Source organism: Watersipora subatra, chromosome 5 (genome assembly GCF_963576615.1).
Source record: "Watersipora subatra chromosome 5, tzWatSuba1.1, whole genome shotgun sequence".
Classification (NCBI taxonomy): domain Eukaryota; kingdom Metazoa; phylum Bryozoa; class Gymnolaemata; order Cheilostomatida; family Watersiporidae; genus Watersipora; species Watersipora subatra.
In genome coordinates this window covers 28,718,810-28,737,160 of record NC_088712.1, presented here as the reverse complement: position 1 = coordinate 28,737,160, position 18,351 = coordinate 28,718,810, and the positions used below count along the sequence as shown (strand labels likewise).

The following is an 18,351-nucleotide window of genomic DNA, read 5'->3' as shown; positions in this document are numbered from 1 at the left end:
GTGTTTTAACGAATGATACATGCAATCATTATTAAAACAGAGGCCAGTGATTTACTACCAACCAGGCCTCGGTTTAGGGTGCGATCACGACAATCCTGAACCTGTATGAAAACATCATGAAACGCTTCGCCCTAATTGATTTTAATAACTGCGCTACAAAACACTTGGCGAATTGTAACTCAACAGACGGTCACTTCGCACAAGTTGTGGAATCGTTAAAAAGGTAAACAGACGGGAACCCGTTTGCGTAAGAAAGATAACTCCAGTTTTACATTCACTTGTTTACAAATGTGCAGTATAGAATTTACATGTATGATAAAATAAAATTTATGATAAAGGTTTTTTTAACAGAAATCAATTTCTGCTCCAATGAAGCATTTAAAAACAGTAGAATATGATTCGAACTTTTATTAGCCAGATAAAAAAGGCCTCTTCTTTCTACTTGTATACTACAGCTCCAGGGGTTCACTCTCTCTCTCTCGTCTGTTCATTGCCAAGGGCTAGTCTGAGATGTACTAGATAAATGTCTGAGATAAAATTTACCCTTTCAACTGACTTACACATTAATAAAAAAAATATTAGTTTGGTACATGGATACCCCTTTTCACACAGTGGAAAGGGGTATCCGTGTACCGAGCTAAAAAACATACCCTTTTTTCTGAAAACACTCTAGAGTGTCAGGCCACTAGAAACACACCTAAAATGGGCTTTTTTCGTCAAGCCCATGGAGATGAATAAAAAAGAGTGAACCCCTTTGGGACTACAGCCGCCCGGTAATGGTAATATAGCCATTAAACTGGTCCAAGTTCAGAGTGATTGCTGTCTAGCTTTGGTTTGCTGAAATTAGCATAATCTGTCAATTTCAAAATTTAGTAAAATGCTCTGGTATCTAATAAAAATTTAGTCTTATGACTATTCATGGCCTGTTGGGTAAGCATGCTTATAAATTTCCTGTTTTGTGTAACCAGCTGAAGCCGTCCATCATTGTCGACCTCAGCTATTTTGAAACGCTGCTTTAGTTGTAATGGTTGGTCATAAGCAAAACACATTAGTGAAGGATGTGAAAGATGATAACTACTACTGAACCTTAGTGCGTTTTACTTAAGTGGACCTTATTGCTTCCAACCTTATGGCAAGTTTTGCTGGCTTAAAAGTTATAGCTGCTTTTCATTAGATTTATCCATTTGTATAACCGTATGAAAAATCCATGTACTCTGTTGTTTTCATGATTAATGCGTCCCATTTTTAAGCAACAGATAGCAATGTGAATAGCCGCACAAAAATCATGGCTATCACAAGTCATTGATTATAAATGTTATATCACAAGTCATTGATTATAGATGTTATAACACAAATGTCATGCCATTCCTAACATTTTTTTCAACTCCACTCCCACTTGTTTCGTGTCAGTGCAGGGATGACAGCATATCTATAAATCACAATGTTTGTCTATGGGTCTGTTGGTTTGTCCACGTGTTCAGTTATAGAGATATAGTTTCAGGAACGAAAAAACTGCTTGTCACTAGATTTGAACTCACAACTGTTACATATTAGCTGTGCAGTCAGCTTTCTTTTAGCTGTGCTATAATCGCATAATTGTCTAATAACCCATAGCTATGGGCTTGCTAACTAAGTCAGTTCCTTTATGTGCTTCTTACCTGTTAGCTGTGTTTTCTGTAATACAAGACTTATCGTGATAATACAATACAACAACTACAATACAACAACTGGTGTCAGAAGTGGGATGAGGCAAACATCTGTAAGTGGTTAAAAACGTTGTGGGCAGTCTTGATTTTTTCCCTCCTGCACAATTCTTCTTTACAGATTGCTTAAGAGTCTGGACAAATCTCTCCGCTTCTCCATTCGATGCAGGATGGAATGCGGGAGATGTTATATGTTTAATGCCATGCATGGTGCAGAACTGGTCAAATTCATTTGACACGAATTGTGGGCCGTTATCCGTAACACTAGTCCGAGGAAGACCTTCATGTACAAAGATCTGTCGTAGCACGCCAATTGTGTCCTTAGAAGTAGTTTTTCCTACATCTAGCATAGCAACGTACGGATATCGGGAATGTGCATCTACACAAACCAACCACATCTGACCTTTAAAAGGTCCTGCATAATCCAAATGAATTCGTTCCCATGGTAGTTGGGTGGACGGCCAACTTTGGTAAGTCTTGGCTGGGTCATTAGCACAGATTCGGCAAGGTTCACAAGCTTTGATTAACCAGATTAGTAACCAGAATTGTGCAGGAGGGGAGAATAGCTATGGGTTATTAGACAATTATGCGATTATAGCACAGCTAAAAGAAAGCTGACTGCACAGCTAATATGTAACAACAACCTTCAGTACTACAGACAGGCATTTATTTAATGCACTACACTGTCCAATTGACTATATTATGAAATTAATTGGGTACATACTTATTACACATGCCAATTTTTCATGGCTTCACGTTTACAACTGCAGTTACAAATGCATGAAACCATACCAGAAGAAAATTATGTGCCCATATTGAAGAAAAATGCTTAAACTCACATGGCCAACACGACTATTGCAATCAGTATAGACTTGTAGTAAGCACTGCAAATGGTACAATATGAATTACACAGAAATAAATATGGTGTACATGAATAAACACAGCACACAGGAATAAACAAAACACTTTCATTTAAAACTTTTTTATCACCCGTGCAACGCCGGGCATTCAGCTAGTATGAGAATAAGCAGAACTATGCCACAAGGAAGATGGCTAGCTCAGTTGGTAAATCAAACTCGACAGCCTGTGTGCCTTGTGCATGTTTAACACTTCGATATAATGCAGTGTCTTGTTTTTTCACCCGATGCTACACCTGAGAAAACAGCCTCAGAAATAGAAAAAGCAAGAATGCTTTTTACCAGCAACAAGAGTTTTACAGTAAAACTAGTTGTTGTTCTATTCATCAAAAACATACACCATCTATCACGGTTTCCTCAGTTGTCTCTAAAACACTACTTTTTTGAAAGAGTGCAAAATAATTCATTCTATTTTATGTCTATTTGATTTTGAGGTTTTTCATTGTTTTTTGCAAGCTTAGAACTTCAAAATGCTGTTTCGTTTCAAATGAGTTGCGCTACCCTAAGTACTTTCACAGTTGTTGGAAAGTTTGTAATAGGGTCCTGGGTCAGAATACCTGCTTGTATATACAAGACTGGGCATCATTCTTAAGCCAACCTACGCAAGAAAACAGACGTGCGTACCTCCTCTACATATCTCTATCTCTAATACATACATGTACCTCTTTTGAAGGCCAACTGTAGGATACAACCATGACTTATTATCACTCATAATCAGTGTTCATAGACTATAAGTAGTCAGGGATTATGATCAGGACATCCTCACTAGGTGTCAGGATGGGCTAGTGGTAGTGCCTCTGATTGTGAACCATGGAGTTAGTGGTTCGAGTCCTGCTTAATGCCCATCTAACAAAAAACTCTCAGCAAGCTTTCAACCCTAAGTTGCTGGGTCTTTTGGATCTGGATCATAACTTGGAGGTATCGTGTACTACACTGACAACGTGGGCATGTTGACACAAGTATGCATCGCTAAGATGCAAGTGATTGTAGAGTTCCGCCAGACAGACCTGTGTGTCATGGGCAAAAATATAGCAATGCCTACAACAATCTAGTATTTCTTAAACATAAAACCTGTCTAAAAAAGACAGGTTGCATTTTTATCTAGAAAAAGGATATGAATACAGAAACTTGGTTTCATTTTAATGCTCAGGGTCTCCTGTTATCTGTTTCTCTTATTTATTCAACTTTAATAATATTCTGGCTGTTATGTTGCTAAGCAGTTTTAAATATCAATATTTTTATTTACTGAATGCTATTGTGAAAAACGAGTGCTTCAACTGTCAAAATAACTAAATCCATACTGCTGGATAAGTAGAAATGTCAAAAAATTGAAAAACCAAAAAATTTAACGCACCGTCTTAAAAGAAAAAATTACCACCTATTACCCTTAGCTAAGGTTCATTAATACAGAACAGATCTCATCATGTGAGGCTTACATAATTAGGAGGAATAAATTTTAACTCACAAACAATGCAATAACATCACAGAAAAGTACACACTTTCAAGATTGAAATTATATATAATGATAATATACCATTATATATAATACTATATATTATAAAATAGATAATAAAAGAGCAGTGTAAAATTTGATAAAAACTGTATAACTTAGAGTTTCATGCTAAAAAGATGTTAAAATATTTAGCACTCATCAGACACTAATAGTAAATTGTGTCTTACGGATCTTATAAAGGAATACAGTACAATCAAATACAAGCTAATAGATTAAAACATTAAAACTTTAGGATGGTTTGAAATTGGAAATCATAAAATTACCTAAATTGCGGCAATTTAGGTAATTTTATGATTTCCAATTTCAAACCATCCTAAAGTTTTAATGTTTTAATCTATTAGCTTGTATTTGATTGTACTGTATTCCTTTATAAGATCCGTAAGACACAATTTACTATTAGTGTCTGATGAGTGCTAAATATTTTAACATCTTTTTAGCATGAAACTCTAAGTTATACAGTTTTTATCAAATTTTACACTGCTCTTTTATTATCTAATTTATAGATAAGAAAACTTTACATACTATGTTTTCATTCTTCTGTATCTGACAATTGCCTGTGCATGGAACTTTGAGTAATAGTTTTTGTCAAATTTTACACTGCTCTTTTATATCTATTTTATAAATCAGCTCAGGAAACTTCAAGCACTTTTATGGACAATGGGATACAATTCTGATTGTTATACTATATATTATATAATGACTATATTCGGTTTATCGAGTCCTATAATCGAAGTGTATAAACATTATCAGGCAGCCTTATACTTTTACGCATGACTGTATTGCCAAATGGTAGGAGGTTTGATATGTATGTTCTGTATAACCCAAAGTTAAAACCAAATTTCTACAAGAAAAGGTGACAGGTTTCCTGACTCATATATTTGGACAGAGTACAAAAAATTCAAGCTGTGAATGCACATAAGTAGTGAGCTGAATATTTAAAATATGCTGAGCAAGTCGTGAGTCCATAATATCGTTAAAACTATCTTTGCCAGGTAGTTAAATGCTCAAATTTGACAACAATTGGAAGCTAATAATTTTTTATTTTATTTAAAGAAGAAACACGCTAATAATCTGTAGCGTATCTGATGCATCTGCACCTTGTGACTGACAAACATGTTAAACTCTCAGATCCAAAAGCTGGTTCTTAAGCTCCGAGAGACCAATGATTTTTGGGCTCTGTTTACTTGCATGCATCGTCAGTTTTTATGGAAACCTAGAGACCTTGCTATTTTATTACCTAGGTAACGAACAAACAAACTACATTACGTCATGCTAATTGTACAAAAAGGATGTAAAGAAAACTGTACAATAAAAAAGGAGGAGAGAACATCCCCGGTTAATAAGTATAAGTATACATATAAGTATACATAAGTATATATCTAACATAAGACTAAGTAATATGCACCTTGTTTGTTCTTACAGCAAAATCTGAAATGCTATGTTTTTAAAAACTGCAAAAATAACTTTTCACAAAAGCAAAAAGCAGTACTAATATATTGCTAATATTAAGTGAAGACTCTTTGGTGTAAAAGGTGAGGATGATATATACACAAAATAATACATACGTACTGATACGTATATGTGGAGTTCACATATATATTTCTAAGTCATGCTGTAAACATGGTCAATCCATTTAACATTTCGCCTATCCATGATTTGCCTCTCCGGAGGCAACAGGCAGCTGAACCGGCATCACCACCTTATCCCGACACAAAACAGTAGTTCAACCGCAGAAACAGGCTTTAAGGCGTTTCAAATCATGGGGCCACCTCCTGCACCACCCACACCAGCAGAGTTCTTTGCTACAGTGACATTCGGAGGAGCCATATTCTCAGATGAGCGTCGATGGGATGATATGTTTGGATTAGCATAGTAATTAAGGTTGGTGTGGGCCTGGTTGTTAGATGACGGCAAACCATAAGGTATGTTAGACCGGCTTCCTGGAAGTGGTGTACCAGCTGATCGCATGTTGGAGAAACTGCTACTTCCTGTTAAGTAGAGAACATAAATAGTAATACGATGTGTTGTGCAAACTTTCTTCGATTTAATCGATTAAACAAGAGTTGTCTCTTCCAAACAAAACATTTGGGCAGACAACTCTTCGACTTGAAATATACTGTCTCATAATCTATATATACAGAAATTTCAATATTTGCTTGTCATTCCTGCGTTGAGTTAAAGCGATAAAGTTCTAAGAATGAAAATATCACTTCTCACTGGAATTGAACTTGGAACCTTCAGTTCTGCAAACAGGCGTTGTATTCATTACACTCCACGTCCAACTGGCTATACTATGGACTAATTGCGTACATTTTACTTATTAAACCTGTCGCTCTTTAAGCCAACTAATCAAAATAGCACACTTCAGCTAGACCGCTTCATGATAATGATTGAGTGAGAGATCATCGCAATCTTTTTCCTACGATGGCTTCACAATGACAGATATGGCTCTTATTATAGTAACGATTTAGACAAGCTCAAGTTACTCATATTTATTGAGTAAAGAAACTTGTCCAATTACAAACTTTTTTATTACCCGTGCAACACCGGGCATTCATCTAGTCTATATACATATTTCTCAAAGTTTGTGTGTTTCTGTGTATGTCCAGCTATAGCTATTAAAATCTTAGAATTAAGAATCCGTAATGCGGAAGATTTGATCTCAGACCTTATTACCAATTAAGCCACACGAGCTTGATGGATGCATTAAGCGATATATGTCGTTATATGGGTGCAAATACGCTACCACTCTCTGTTACGGCCAGCGTCATGGAGAGTGGTATCCCTATTTTATGCTGCTCAATCATGAGGGCAAGTAGTTAGCTCTTATTAGTAAGCTTACTCAAATTGTCCATTGGCGATGTGCCAGGCTAATAGCAAGTGGCAGGCAACTACATTACCTTTCATTGTTTATAAGCTGATTTTTAATACTCGTGCAACGCCAAGAATTCCGCTAGTCTTTACTATAATAAGAGCTCTGTCTTTTCGTCAACAGCTACGGTTGAAGGTTGGATAACTTTGCATTATACCGGGTTCGTACCTACAACATTTGGCTTTCTGCCCAGAACGCTACGACCTTCACCAATCATTCACATTCCAGGATTTTAGAACTATTCTGCTTATAGTTATTCTGTGTGCTTTTATTGCCATGTCTGATAATCTCTCACAGCCCTCTAGACTGTCAGGGTGCTGGTCTTTACTATATGAGAGCCGCGTCGGTCCAAAGCCAAATTCAGTGTTAAGCAAAAGATTACTTACAACTTGATTTGAACTTGCAACTTTTTGCTTGGTAGACTGACACTCTAACAGCTGTGCAGGTAAAATCACTTTTATATATCAAGGAATATTTGCGAAAAACTTATCCTCTGCACTTTTTCAGCGCGCCTGATGATTTCGCACGGCACACTGGACTGCTAGGGTGCTAGTGCTTTTAAAATAGTATGCACACTTTGTTTAGGACTGTGTGACTGAAAAACCATATGTATTCTATTGACGAGCAAACGCAGAAAGCAAAGAAGAGGAAGTCACAAACCGTTGTGTTCAGAGTTCGCAACCTCCTTTTCCTCCTCCCTTCTTTTCAGGCAGGCTGCCTTTGGATTCAGGTTTCGGTCTACAATTGAACAGACACATAACACATAGTTCATGTAAGCAGGAATAATTCAAATCAGTACAGATAGTTCACATCAGTAAAAATAGCTAAAATCAGTAAAAATAGCTAAAATCAGTACAGATAGCTCACATTAGTACAGATAGCTCACATTAGTACAGATAGCTCACATCAGTAAATATAGCTTACATCAGTACAGATAGCTCACATCAGTACAGATGGCTCACATTAGTACAGATAGCTCACATTAGTAAATATAGCTCATATTAGTACAGATAGCTCAAATTAGTACAGATAGCCCACATCAGTACAGATAGCTTGTGCTAGCAATCCTTCCAATAATAAGACCAGAGTCTGTCTGTCCAAAGCCATGCTTAGAGGTTAGGAAAAAATAATGCTTTTATCCCGATTTGAACTCATGACTTTCAGATAGTGAGCCGAAACGCTAATACTGACATGTTAATGCCCAAGCCAATCGACCACTTACTATGTCTAGGAATAATTGTGCACATATATATTCTATCTATATGCTTCATCGGCACATCTGACGATCCTTCACGGTAAACTAGACTAACATTGTGCTAGTTATAATAACTCATAACACTAATGTTCACCTACCCCTGACATTCTTTTCCAAATTCTGTATGATGGTGACAGCGTGTTGCAGGACGGTGAGTTTAGTCTGAGGTTTATCCGTCTGGAGATGCGACTGACACATGCGTCCCAACTCTTTAAATGCCTCATTAATGTCCCTAACTCTAATCCTCTCTCTCGCATTGTTAGCTTGCCGACGCTGTTTCTCTCGCTCGACCTTTTGCTCGGGTGTTTCATCCTCGAGCTCTTCGCTCCTGCAATAACATTTGATAAACATCAACAAACATTACAACAATTTCCGGTCTGACAACCAATTTGCACAGATAGATTTACCAATTTGCCAGTGATAAAGCATCACATCAACAACAATTTGATATTAACAAGATAGAACAAGCACTAAACCAATTGCAAGTTATAAACCCTTTTACAGGATGATACATCAGTGTAAGTTGTACGTTTATTATATATTATATATTTTGTGAGAGTTTTGAGTTAACTCATCGAGTACTACGAGCAGCAAAGTACCGGTTCGGCATCGCGTTTAGCCGCATGGTGCGGCTTTAGTAGACTTTGTACAAAACATTTCTACTTAGTGGGTAGTTAATTAATTAACCTATCATATCTGTATTTGAACAAAAAAACGCGGTTGCATCCCACGCTAAGGTGCGTTTTACTTTGTACAGGCTTTATTTTTTTCGCAATTTACTTTTTGCAATAGCCAGCCGTGTCATATGCATTACAGCTACATAGGTTCCACAAATAGTAGATCAATGCACTTTTGATGATTATCTATTAAGTAATAGTAGTAATGACAGTGATTATTTTATTTTTAACAATAATAATAATGCTGTAAGCTATAGTAATATTGGTAACTTTTCTGACTGGAAACAAGCTCAAGTTTGTTACTCCCGATGGTAGGGAAGGGGTTGAAAGGTCATTTTTAAAAAACATTTGTAGCCTTGTTTTATGGCATCAGCCGATGTAAAACGTTACGCTGATTAGTTTGGTATCAAAGCCTCATACAAAGACATAGCGGTTCAAAAGTTCTGACGACTTACATGTATATGTGCCATTGTCAAATATTAGTCAAATTATGTCTCCGTGAAAAAATGTATTGGGTAACCAAGAAGTTAATCTTATGAAGTGTGATGATTTAAACGGTGCCTAACTTTGGAATCCAAGCTTACCCTATGTCGGAAGGTGCAGGCGAGTCAGCGCGGGGATATCGGGGTCGTTTGGCAGCTTTGCCTGCAGAGGGCGATGCGATGTCACTACTAGAGAGATGATCATCTACATCCGGGGATTTGTTAGCCTCCATCTTATGCTTCCTAGCTTTAGCCTTTGCTTCTACCTTCGGGTGAGAGATGGTTTGCGAATCAAGAGGAGAAAACTGTGTAGGAGTGCTCTACAATTTTATATACAATTTGTTATTCTAAGGCTATAAAGGCTTTCCAGCGAAATGAACGATATACGAGAGCTGGTATAAAGGCTTGCCGTAGCAAACGTGTTAAAAATGAACATTCTCCCTGTACGGGATGACAAAACAATGATCGCAGACATGTAAAACAAGTAGCTCATGCAAAAGCGAGACAAAGCCGTGTTTATGACATACCAACTGAGAGTTAATGGAGTTATGTGATGCGTTTGATTTTGCGCATTTACTAGGGTTGTTAGCAGTACTCGTGGCAGAGATGTCCGTATACCTGGCCACAGAGTGACCTTGAAGCACGTGTAGAGCATCATCTAGACTTGAATCTATAGGAGCTACAATTTGCTGCAAGCACAAATAAGCATACGTGAGTAATGACAGCGTCTCACCTGCACCAAATGACATATTGAGTTAATCAAGCACATGATGCTGAACTACATCCTAGCCTTACTACCAGTAACCCAGTTAAGTTGAGGCCCTATCAAACACCTAAGTGAACGCTTCCAGACTAGAATGCTACAGCTGTAAAAACTTTAGTCAAATGACAAAAAATATTCCATAAATAAATAATCGCTGATGAACAAGCTACAATAAAATGGAGTTGTCCTTCCCTAATAAATATAGGACAACTTCAAAACAAGCTTTCATCAGCACTTGTTACTTTTCATTAAGAAGTATTCTCGTTTATAGCATGAAAAGTTGCCAACTCAATGTGAAGTGTTCATCATTTTGTTGAGCGTCAAGGCAAGGTTCACTAGCGATGGTGGTGTGAGAGATAAACTAGACCTCTCCGTCAAAAAACTAAAATTCTCATTTACAACATTGTCACTCATTGTGAATTTAGTCAACCATAAATTATATGTTAAATTAATCCTTATTTTGTCCTTATTTTAAACATGTAAACCAAACAGCTGTAAAATTATGTTTTAATGGTTGAGAAGGCCAAGTTCTGAAAATTAAATTTTTTAATAGCTAAAGAAAACAATTTGAACAGATATGATCCCACCGCATACATTTTTATTCGCTTGTGCACATGGGTATGATTTGAAGTAAATAAAAAATGGATCACTGCACTTTGACTAGTTACAACGCACACACACTTACATGTACCGTATCAGTTATCCCTATTAATACATTGATTATTGTCATTATAATAAACTATTACAATCCAAATAAATTATTTTTGCTTTGTCGTAATCAATCAAGACCTTATCCCTTTTTTGGAAAACACCCAAATATCATTAGTATTAAAGATTCCATATCAATCATATTAACTATGTTAATCTTCCTCTCCATTTTTTCATTTAATTTCGTATTTTGCATACGACTGTAAACAGGGAGCGTGTAAATGTCTAAGGTCTAGAGTTTTGGCTATCCCTTTAGACAGAAGACATTAGCAGGGAATATAGAACACAGAGCTTAGCAAACAGTAAAACACTAGAAACAATATAAAAATTTTAAAAATGCTCTGAGGAAAGTTTTCAGATGACTGTTTGTCAAATTCTAATCCGTAGAGCAACATTACGACTGGACTAGAGCAACATTACGACTGGACTAGAGCAACATTACGACTGGACTAGAGCAACATTACGACTGGACCAGAGCAACATTACGACTGGACTAGAGCAACATTACGACTGGACTAAAGCAACATTACGACTGGACGAGAGCAACATAACGACTGTACCAGAGCAACATTACGACTGGGCTAGAGCAACATGACGACTGGACTAGAGCAACATTACGACTGGACTAGAGCAACATTACGACTGGACTAGAGCAACATTATGACTGGACTAGAGCAACATTACGACTGGACCAGAGCAACATTACAACTGGACTAGAGCAACACGACGACTGGACTAGAACAACATTCTGACTGGACTAGAGCAACATGACGACTGGACTAGAGCAACATTACGACTAGACTAGAGCAACATAACGACTGGACTAGAACCCTCACGTCTTCATTGGATGCAACTAAATTTACTAGATGTCCTGCACCCCAATCAGAATAAAACGACTGCATCGCCACTCCATGAATGATATTTTGTAATGAGAACCCCCTTTACCTCCCCTCCAGTGTGGAATCAGTGTGGAAAGCAACACTATTTAGTCTGGTCAAGTCATGAAATTAAGTATTTTTTCGTACGTGAGTAAATTCGTGATATTTCGATGTTCTTGACACAGTTACAAACACATCCAGAATAAAGCCTTCAATTCACAGGATCATCTGTTACCTCGGTAAGACAAGCACATGCATAGCTTTGGGTTCTAAAGCAGAGCGAGAACAAGAAACCTGAGTCTACAACTTACACTGCTGCCATCAAATGAATTCTGTGATTGTGAAACAGCTGGCGCTGCTGGAGTAGAAGGAGGAAGATAACTGCTACGACTGCGATCAGCGTACATCTATAACAACATGAGTACATTTATGACAACATGAGTACATCTATAACAACATGAGTACATCTATAACAACAGTAAAATAATAGGAATGTGAATCAGACATATTTTGGAATGATTCTACCAGAAGCTAGATGAGATAAAGCATCTTTCGTGAATTCAAAACAAGAATTTAACATCTTCTTTCTCTACACCCCTTGCTACTCATCACATTACACTAGGTCTTGGTCTACACCCCTTGCTACTCACCCCTTGAAACTCATCCTGTTACACTAGCTTTTTCCCTACACCCCCTGCTACTCATCCCATTACACTAGCTCTTTCCCTACACCCCTTGCAACTCATCCCGTTACACTAGTTCTTCCCTACACCCCTTGCTACTCATCCCGTTACGCTAGCTCTTTCCCTACACCCCTTGCTGCTCATCCCGTTACACTAGCTCTTTCCCTACACCCCCTGCTACTCATCCCATTACACTAGCTCTTTCCCTACACCCCTTGCAACTCATCCCGTTACACTAGTTCTTCCCTACACCCCTTGCTACTCATCCCGTTACGCTAGCTCTTTCCCTACACCCCTTGCTACTCATCCTGTTACACTAGCTCTTTCCCTACACCCCCTGCTACTCATCCCATTACACTAGCTCTTTCCCTACACCCCTTGCAACTCATCCCGTTACACTAGCTCTTTCCCTACACCCCTTGCTACTCATCCCGTTACTCTAGCTCTTTTCCTACACCCCTTGCAACTCATCCCGTTACACTAGCTCTTTCTCTACACCCCCTGCTACTCATCCCATTACACTAACTCTTTCCCTACACCCCTTGCAACTCATCCCGTTACACTAGCTCTTTCCCTACACCCCTTGCTACTCATCCCGTTACTCTAGATATTTCCCTACACCCCTTGCAACTCATCCCGTTACACTAGCTCTTTCTCTACACCCCCTGCTACTCATCCCATTACACTAACTCTTTCCCTACACCCCTTGCAACTCATCCCGTTACACTAGCTCTTTCCCTACACCCCTTGCTACTCATCCCGTTACGCTAGATATTTCCCTACACCCCTTGCAACTCATCCCATTATGCCAGCGCTTTCCCTACACCCCTTGCTACTCATCCCGTTACACTAGCTTTTTCCCTACACCCCTTGCTACTCATCCCATTACGCCAGCGCTTTCCCTACACCCCTTGCTACTCATCACACTGCATTAGTACTAGCTTTAGAGACTCTGAAAAGGTCTTTCAACTAAAGAACTTTCTCAGTGACAGGACTAAACTGAGACTTCTAGCGTAAAATACTAATCTTACTACCTTGCGTTCGAAAAATATTGAAAAGTATAGTTCAAGCAACTTCATACTAATTGTAAAATGGACAGACAACTTCAAACACTTTATTAAATGACAGCCAAGTAATCATCAACTGCGTAATGCTCAATAAGCTGATACTACCTGATTTTATGTTATAAAAATGAAAAATGTACAGTTTTGCACTTGATAAAGGAGCGGATTAGAAAGGCCACGCCTGGCGCATAATAACTGCTTCGTTTATAATATATGTAGAAATGTATGAGGACTCATTAAAATTGGATGGAACAAAGGCACTTATATGACGATTAAGTCAGTACAGAACAAGAGGCAATTATAATTATGAGATGTGCTCATCTATGTCCAACTTGATTCAGAGGTCTTGGTGCAACGCTAAATATAGAGAAGAGAGAAGGGCTCTGCTGGTGTGCAATATAGAGAAGAGAGAAGGGCTCTGCTGGTACTAAATATAGAGAAGAGAGAAGGGCTCTGCTGGTGCTAAATATAGAGAAGAGAGAAGGGCTCTGCTCGTGTGCAATAAATAGTTTTCTATGAAGAAAATTTGATCGTTCTTTTAAAAGAGCTCTTTTTGCAAAATGTTGAGATATTTATCAGTAGCTTGAAGACATCTAACAAAATCGACCCTAGTCGCTTCATGACATCCTGTGGTGCACACTGTCGAAGTGACAACTGTAGGACCATGTCAGAGCTGTGTCAAGTTTTACTAACATAAACTGGATGTTTACGAATCGGTATGTTTTTATTTCATAGCTTTATTTTTTTCTGTTTATCGCAACATTTTTTATTAGAAATATTTTTTTGTCGATTTTTGAAAAATGGTGGCCATAATTATTATGTTGTAACCCTAAAGATTTTGTTTATTAACATAGCGTCGATATTTCAGCGCAAGTTTCTCAAAAGAGCAATATTTTTTGACAGGATCTTAAAAAACATATCGCAATTGGATCAATTTATTTTCATTGACTTTTGCTAGTGCAATGCCTGTTCATAGATATATTTTGTTAATCTCCTAATGTAATTATTGTAATCGTTTTGTCGATTTTAATCTTGAAACATCTTGGCAGTCACATCGCCTCAAACATCAAAAAAGTCGAAAATGATAGATTTTTTCTGAGAAAATATGCTAAAATTTTGTGTAAGTTCATCTTTAAAAGGTTTGCCTGTAGCCTTACCGGACTCATAGTTTTATCAAGACCATCCGGGGGTGTGTTGGGGGCCCGCTGGCACCGAGCGGTGTTGTGTTTAGCGGGCTGAGAGGCGGTGAGAGGGGTAGAAAGCTCAGGAGGAGACAAGACATCAGGAGCAGCCGTAGTCTGACCACTAGGCTGCCTCTGGTAATTGCTGGGCAACGGCTGCGGAACTGCTATAAGAGGAGACTGTGGCGTGCGTGGCAGATAGGCCTAAAAGAGATGCGCTCAAGAGATAAGATACGCGGGCAAACTTGTAAGAAATATGTAACCGTAACACACCGGTAGCAGATCCTTGCTACCGGACATTTGTCCTACTACCAATAGTGACATAGAGTTGTTCATAGAAGTGTCACAGCCATTCATAGCTATGCACCTTGTAACCTTTTTAGCCCTGCATCTGCATGTGTAATTATAAAATTTATTATTTTTTCATGCACCGAGCAATGATGCAATATTCGCAGCGAAATTCACTGAAGAGCTGGGATAGAGACTAGCATGTGATTCATCTATTTTTACAAGAAATGTGTAACACACGATCTGTTTTTTTTCTAATATTGACCAATAGGATTCATTTTAAACCAGCCAATAATAATAATCAGTTAACACTCGGAACGTCTATGGCTTTTTATTAGCAAGTCAAAACAGCCGAGCGACAAAGCTAAAAACAAACCATTGTATAATTACCGAATTCATTTATGATTAGCAATTGGTTAATATACAAAATGGATTTACCATGATGATAATACAAAATGGATTTACCCAGAATAAAGGTTCGGTTGGCGACTTGAAATTAGTCGCCAACAAGTGACATGTACCAACAAGTGACATGTACCAACAAGTGACATGTACCAACAAGTGACATGTACCAACAAGTGACATGTACCATTTTTACGTGGATCACTTGGTGGTGCTACTTAATCTAGACTAAAGGCAATCCCTAAAAGTACATGGTGGGGGCAATCTGCATAAATGACAGGAGTTGTCCACACTATTCACATCAGTACCAACAGTAAAACATTCAGTACCAGACATTGGAATCGGCATACTTGTGGCTAATTTCGATACAAAGATAAATGTTTAGCATTTGCGATGCAACCGTCTCAAATTCAAAGAAAATATTTTTACATATTAAATATATGTAAAAATATCTAATATCTAATATTTAAGAAAATATTAGATTACAACCTGCATGGGCAGGTTTTCGCTGGGTGATTAGATTTTTTCTAGCTTTTAGTGCTCCTCTGGGTAGCATACAAAATTGTGAAATTGGTTTTCAAATTAATTATAAATTTTAACGTTTTACCTAGCTGGAAACATTTTGAGTCCCAGCAATTATTGGATTTCTAATTAGTTGAGAGGCCCTTTGATAGGTTATGCAATATCTTTGTTGCTAAATGAAAATTTCTTTACTTGGCCCTCAAACTGCGGATAACTGAATGTAGTTGCCCATTAGGAAGGGGAGATAATATCAAAAGATTGCCTGATAAACTAAACAAAAACTCCACATTTATCTTACGTAAAGTGAGCGCCCACGATTGTGGCACTCTGCTAACAAGGGACCCAGCCGGTAGGTTGCTCATGGAGTGGCCATGGAAAAAATGTTCCCTCACACGGGGCATTCCTTGGAACGCTGCAATATCGGGTGTCACCAGGTACTACATGTAACAATGATAACGGACTCACAGGCTGTTGTTGCGTGTGCGCTTGAGGAGGTCCTTGTGTGTAATCTTGATGTATGAACGGACTGGGGATGAGTGCGGGTGGAGGTGGGTAGCTACCATACACGTTTCCACCAGGATCTACAAAACGAGAGCATGTGTCAACCAGATCTGAAGTTACAATATCTGAACCTAGTCAAATAAATTTTCTTAATGGTGAACTTACAGCATTGAAGTGATACAAATGAAAGTGATATCAATACAAAGCTAAGATATCAAGCTTCAAATTGATGTAATTTCTGTCTTCTGAGACCGACCCAGTCCAGAGATATATTACCATACTTTTCGGACTATTAGCCGCTACTTTTTTATGATGATTTAAGCCATGCGGTTTATATAAGGGTGCGGCTACTCTCTGGCTTTTTATTTCCCCGCTACGGGGCATTAACCAGAATCTCCGGTTAGTGCGCCTCTAGCGGTGAAAGAAAATACGAAACAATGCCGTTAGGCACTGTTCCGTTTTAAGCAGCAAAGTTGCTGTCATGTTAAAAAGCACCGTCCTTAGTTCTGCGGCCTATACAAAGGTGCGGCCTGTGTATTGTTTTATTACCGTTTTTTGGAAAATAAAGCAGATGCGGCTTATATAGGGGTGCGGTTTATAGTCCGAAAGGCACAGTAGTTGAAAAAATATGACTGCTTGAAATGCTCAGGTTCGAGCGGAAATGTGATTATGATGTTTATATATATATGCACTTTAGCAAAGAAACCCACAGACTAGAGACGCATTACGCTGCAACTGGAAAGCAATAGCTGATATCAATAATGAGAGAGACATGCAGCCACGCAACTAGCGATGTCATTTCGGCATATTTTTTTTAGCGTTTTAACCGCGATCAAGTTTTGAAGATTTTGAAACACCCTGACAGTCAGACCACCCTGACAGTCAGACCACCCTGACAGCCAGACCACCCTGACAGCCAGACCACCCTGACAGTCAGACCACCCTAAACATCAAAATCAATCACAAAATGATAGAAAAATACGGATAATTTCTGATAAAATCTATGAAAATTGTGTGCAAGTTCATCTTTAGGTTATAATAGCAAAGGCACTCACGTGATGGATAGTAGCAGGGAGAGAGTGGTTCCGTCCCTTGGACTGCACTATACTGGTACTGCTGGTACGCGGGCTACAAACGACAAGCGGCATAGATTTGATACTGGATATGCTCATAGAGAAGCTCGTACAAGTGCTGGCATATGTCAACAGGGTACACTCTATTCTCAACTCCTTAAAAATACTTGAAAAAACAAACAAAACAACAAAAAGATCTTCATCGCGTGGAGAGATTGTTGTCTTGTAAGAAATGGAGTATTGGAGATGCTGGTTGAAAGAGGCAGGCACACCTGCGAGCACTCAGGCACTCCCAGTTGCCTATGCAAGGCCTTCGCTGTAAACACAATGGCTCTAGATTAAATCAACAGAGGAAGGAATGCGCAGTTAGAGATGAGAGGGTAAAGATGAGCGGGTAGAGATGCGGAGAGACTATTAAGGAGGCCGAATAAGGTGGAGGGGGTTTAAAAGTGTGGCCGAGACAACAGATCTCAAGACGAAAGGACACGGTGATTCAGGAGGGATGAAAAGAGGGGGCGGGGTAGGAGGCTGCTATTCAATAAGTGTAACATTCATGTAATCAATTTTCAGAATGTTTAAACACAATGTTTAAAATGACCAATAAAAAAAATTCAACCAAAAATTATATTCTTTACTATAATAAGAGCCGTGTCCGTCGGAAGGGATGCTAAAAGCGTTATGAAAAACGACTGCACTTCATAGGAGTTGAGCCGAGATATTCAGATTCCTAGTCAAGCGGACTACTATCCGCACCACGCAACCACCTTCTCACATCCAAGAATAATTGTACACACAGTTATTACACATGACCATCTCTCACGGCGCACAAGACTGCCAGCTTACTAGTACGTATCTAAACAAGCAGAAGC

The 18,351-nt window shown here is 38.5% G+C and overlaps 1 protein-coding gene across 5 annotated transcripts in view; it reads right to left on the bottom strand.

Moving 5' to 3' along the window:
• Positions 1-4,987: 4,987 nt before the first annotated feature.
• The window catches only part of LOC137396304 (transcription factor 12-like), a 38,637-nt gene continuing 25,273 nt past the window's right edge, over positions 4,988-18,351 (bottom strand). For 2 of the 5 annotated variants that reach the window (XM_068082513.1, XM_068082516.1), the window contains 9 exons: positions 17,465-17,537; positions 16,374-16,489; positions 14,673-14,900; positions 12,080-12,175; positions 9,947-10,108; positions 9,522-9,739; positions 8,359-8,588; positions 7,666-7,743; positions 4,988-6,121 (listed from right to left, as the gene is read on the bottom strand). In XM_068082513.1, the coding sequence (XP_067938614.1) occupies positions 5,886-6,121; positions 7,666-7,743; positions 8,359-8,588; positions 9,522-9,739; positions 9,947-10,108; positions 12,080-12,175; positions 14,673-14,900; positions 16,374-16,489; positions 17,465-17,537 (1,437 nt within the window). In that variant the 3' untranslated portion in view covers positions 4,988-5,885. The remainder of the gene's footprint in view (positions 6,122-7,665; positions 7,744-8,358; positions 8,589-9,521; positions 9,740-9,946; positions 10,109-12,079; positions 12,176-14,672; positions 14,901-16,373; positions 16,490-17,464; positions 17,538-18,351) is intronic. The other 3 variants (XM_068082515.1, XM_068082517.1, XM_068082518.1) reach the window with 3 other exon arrangements.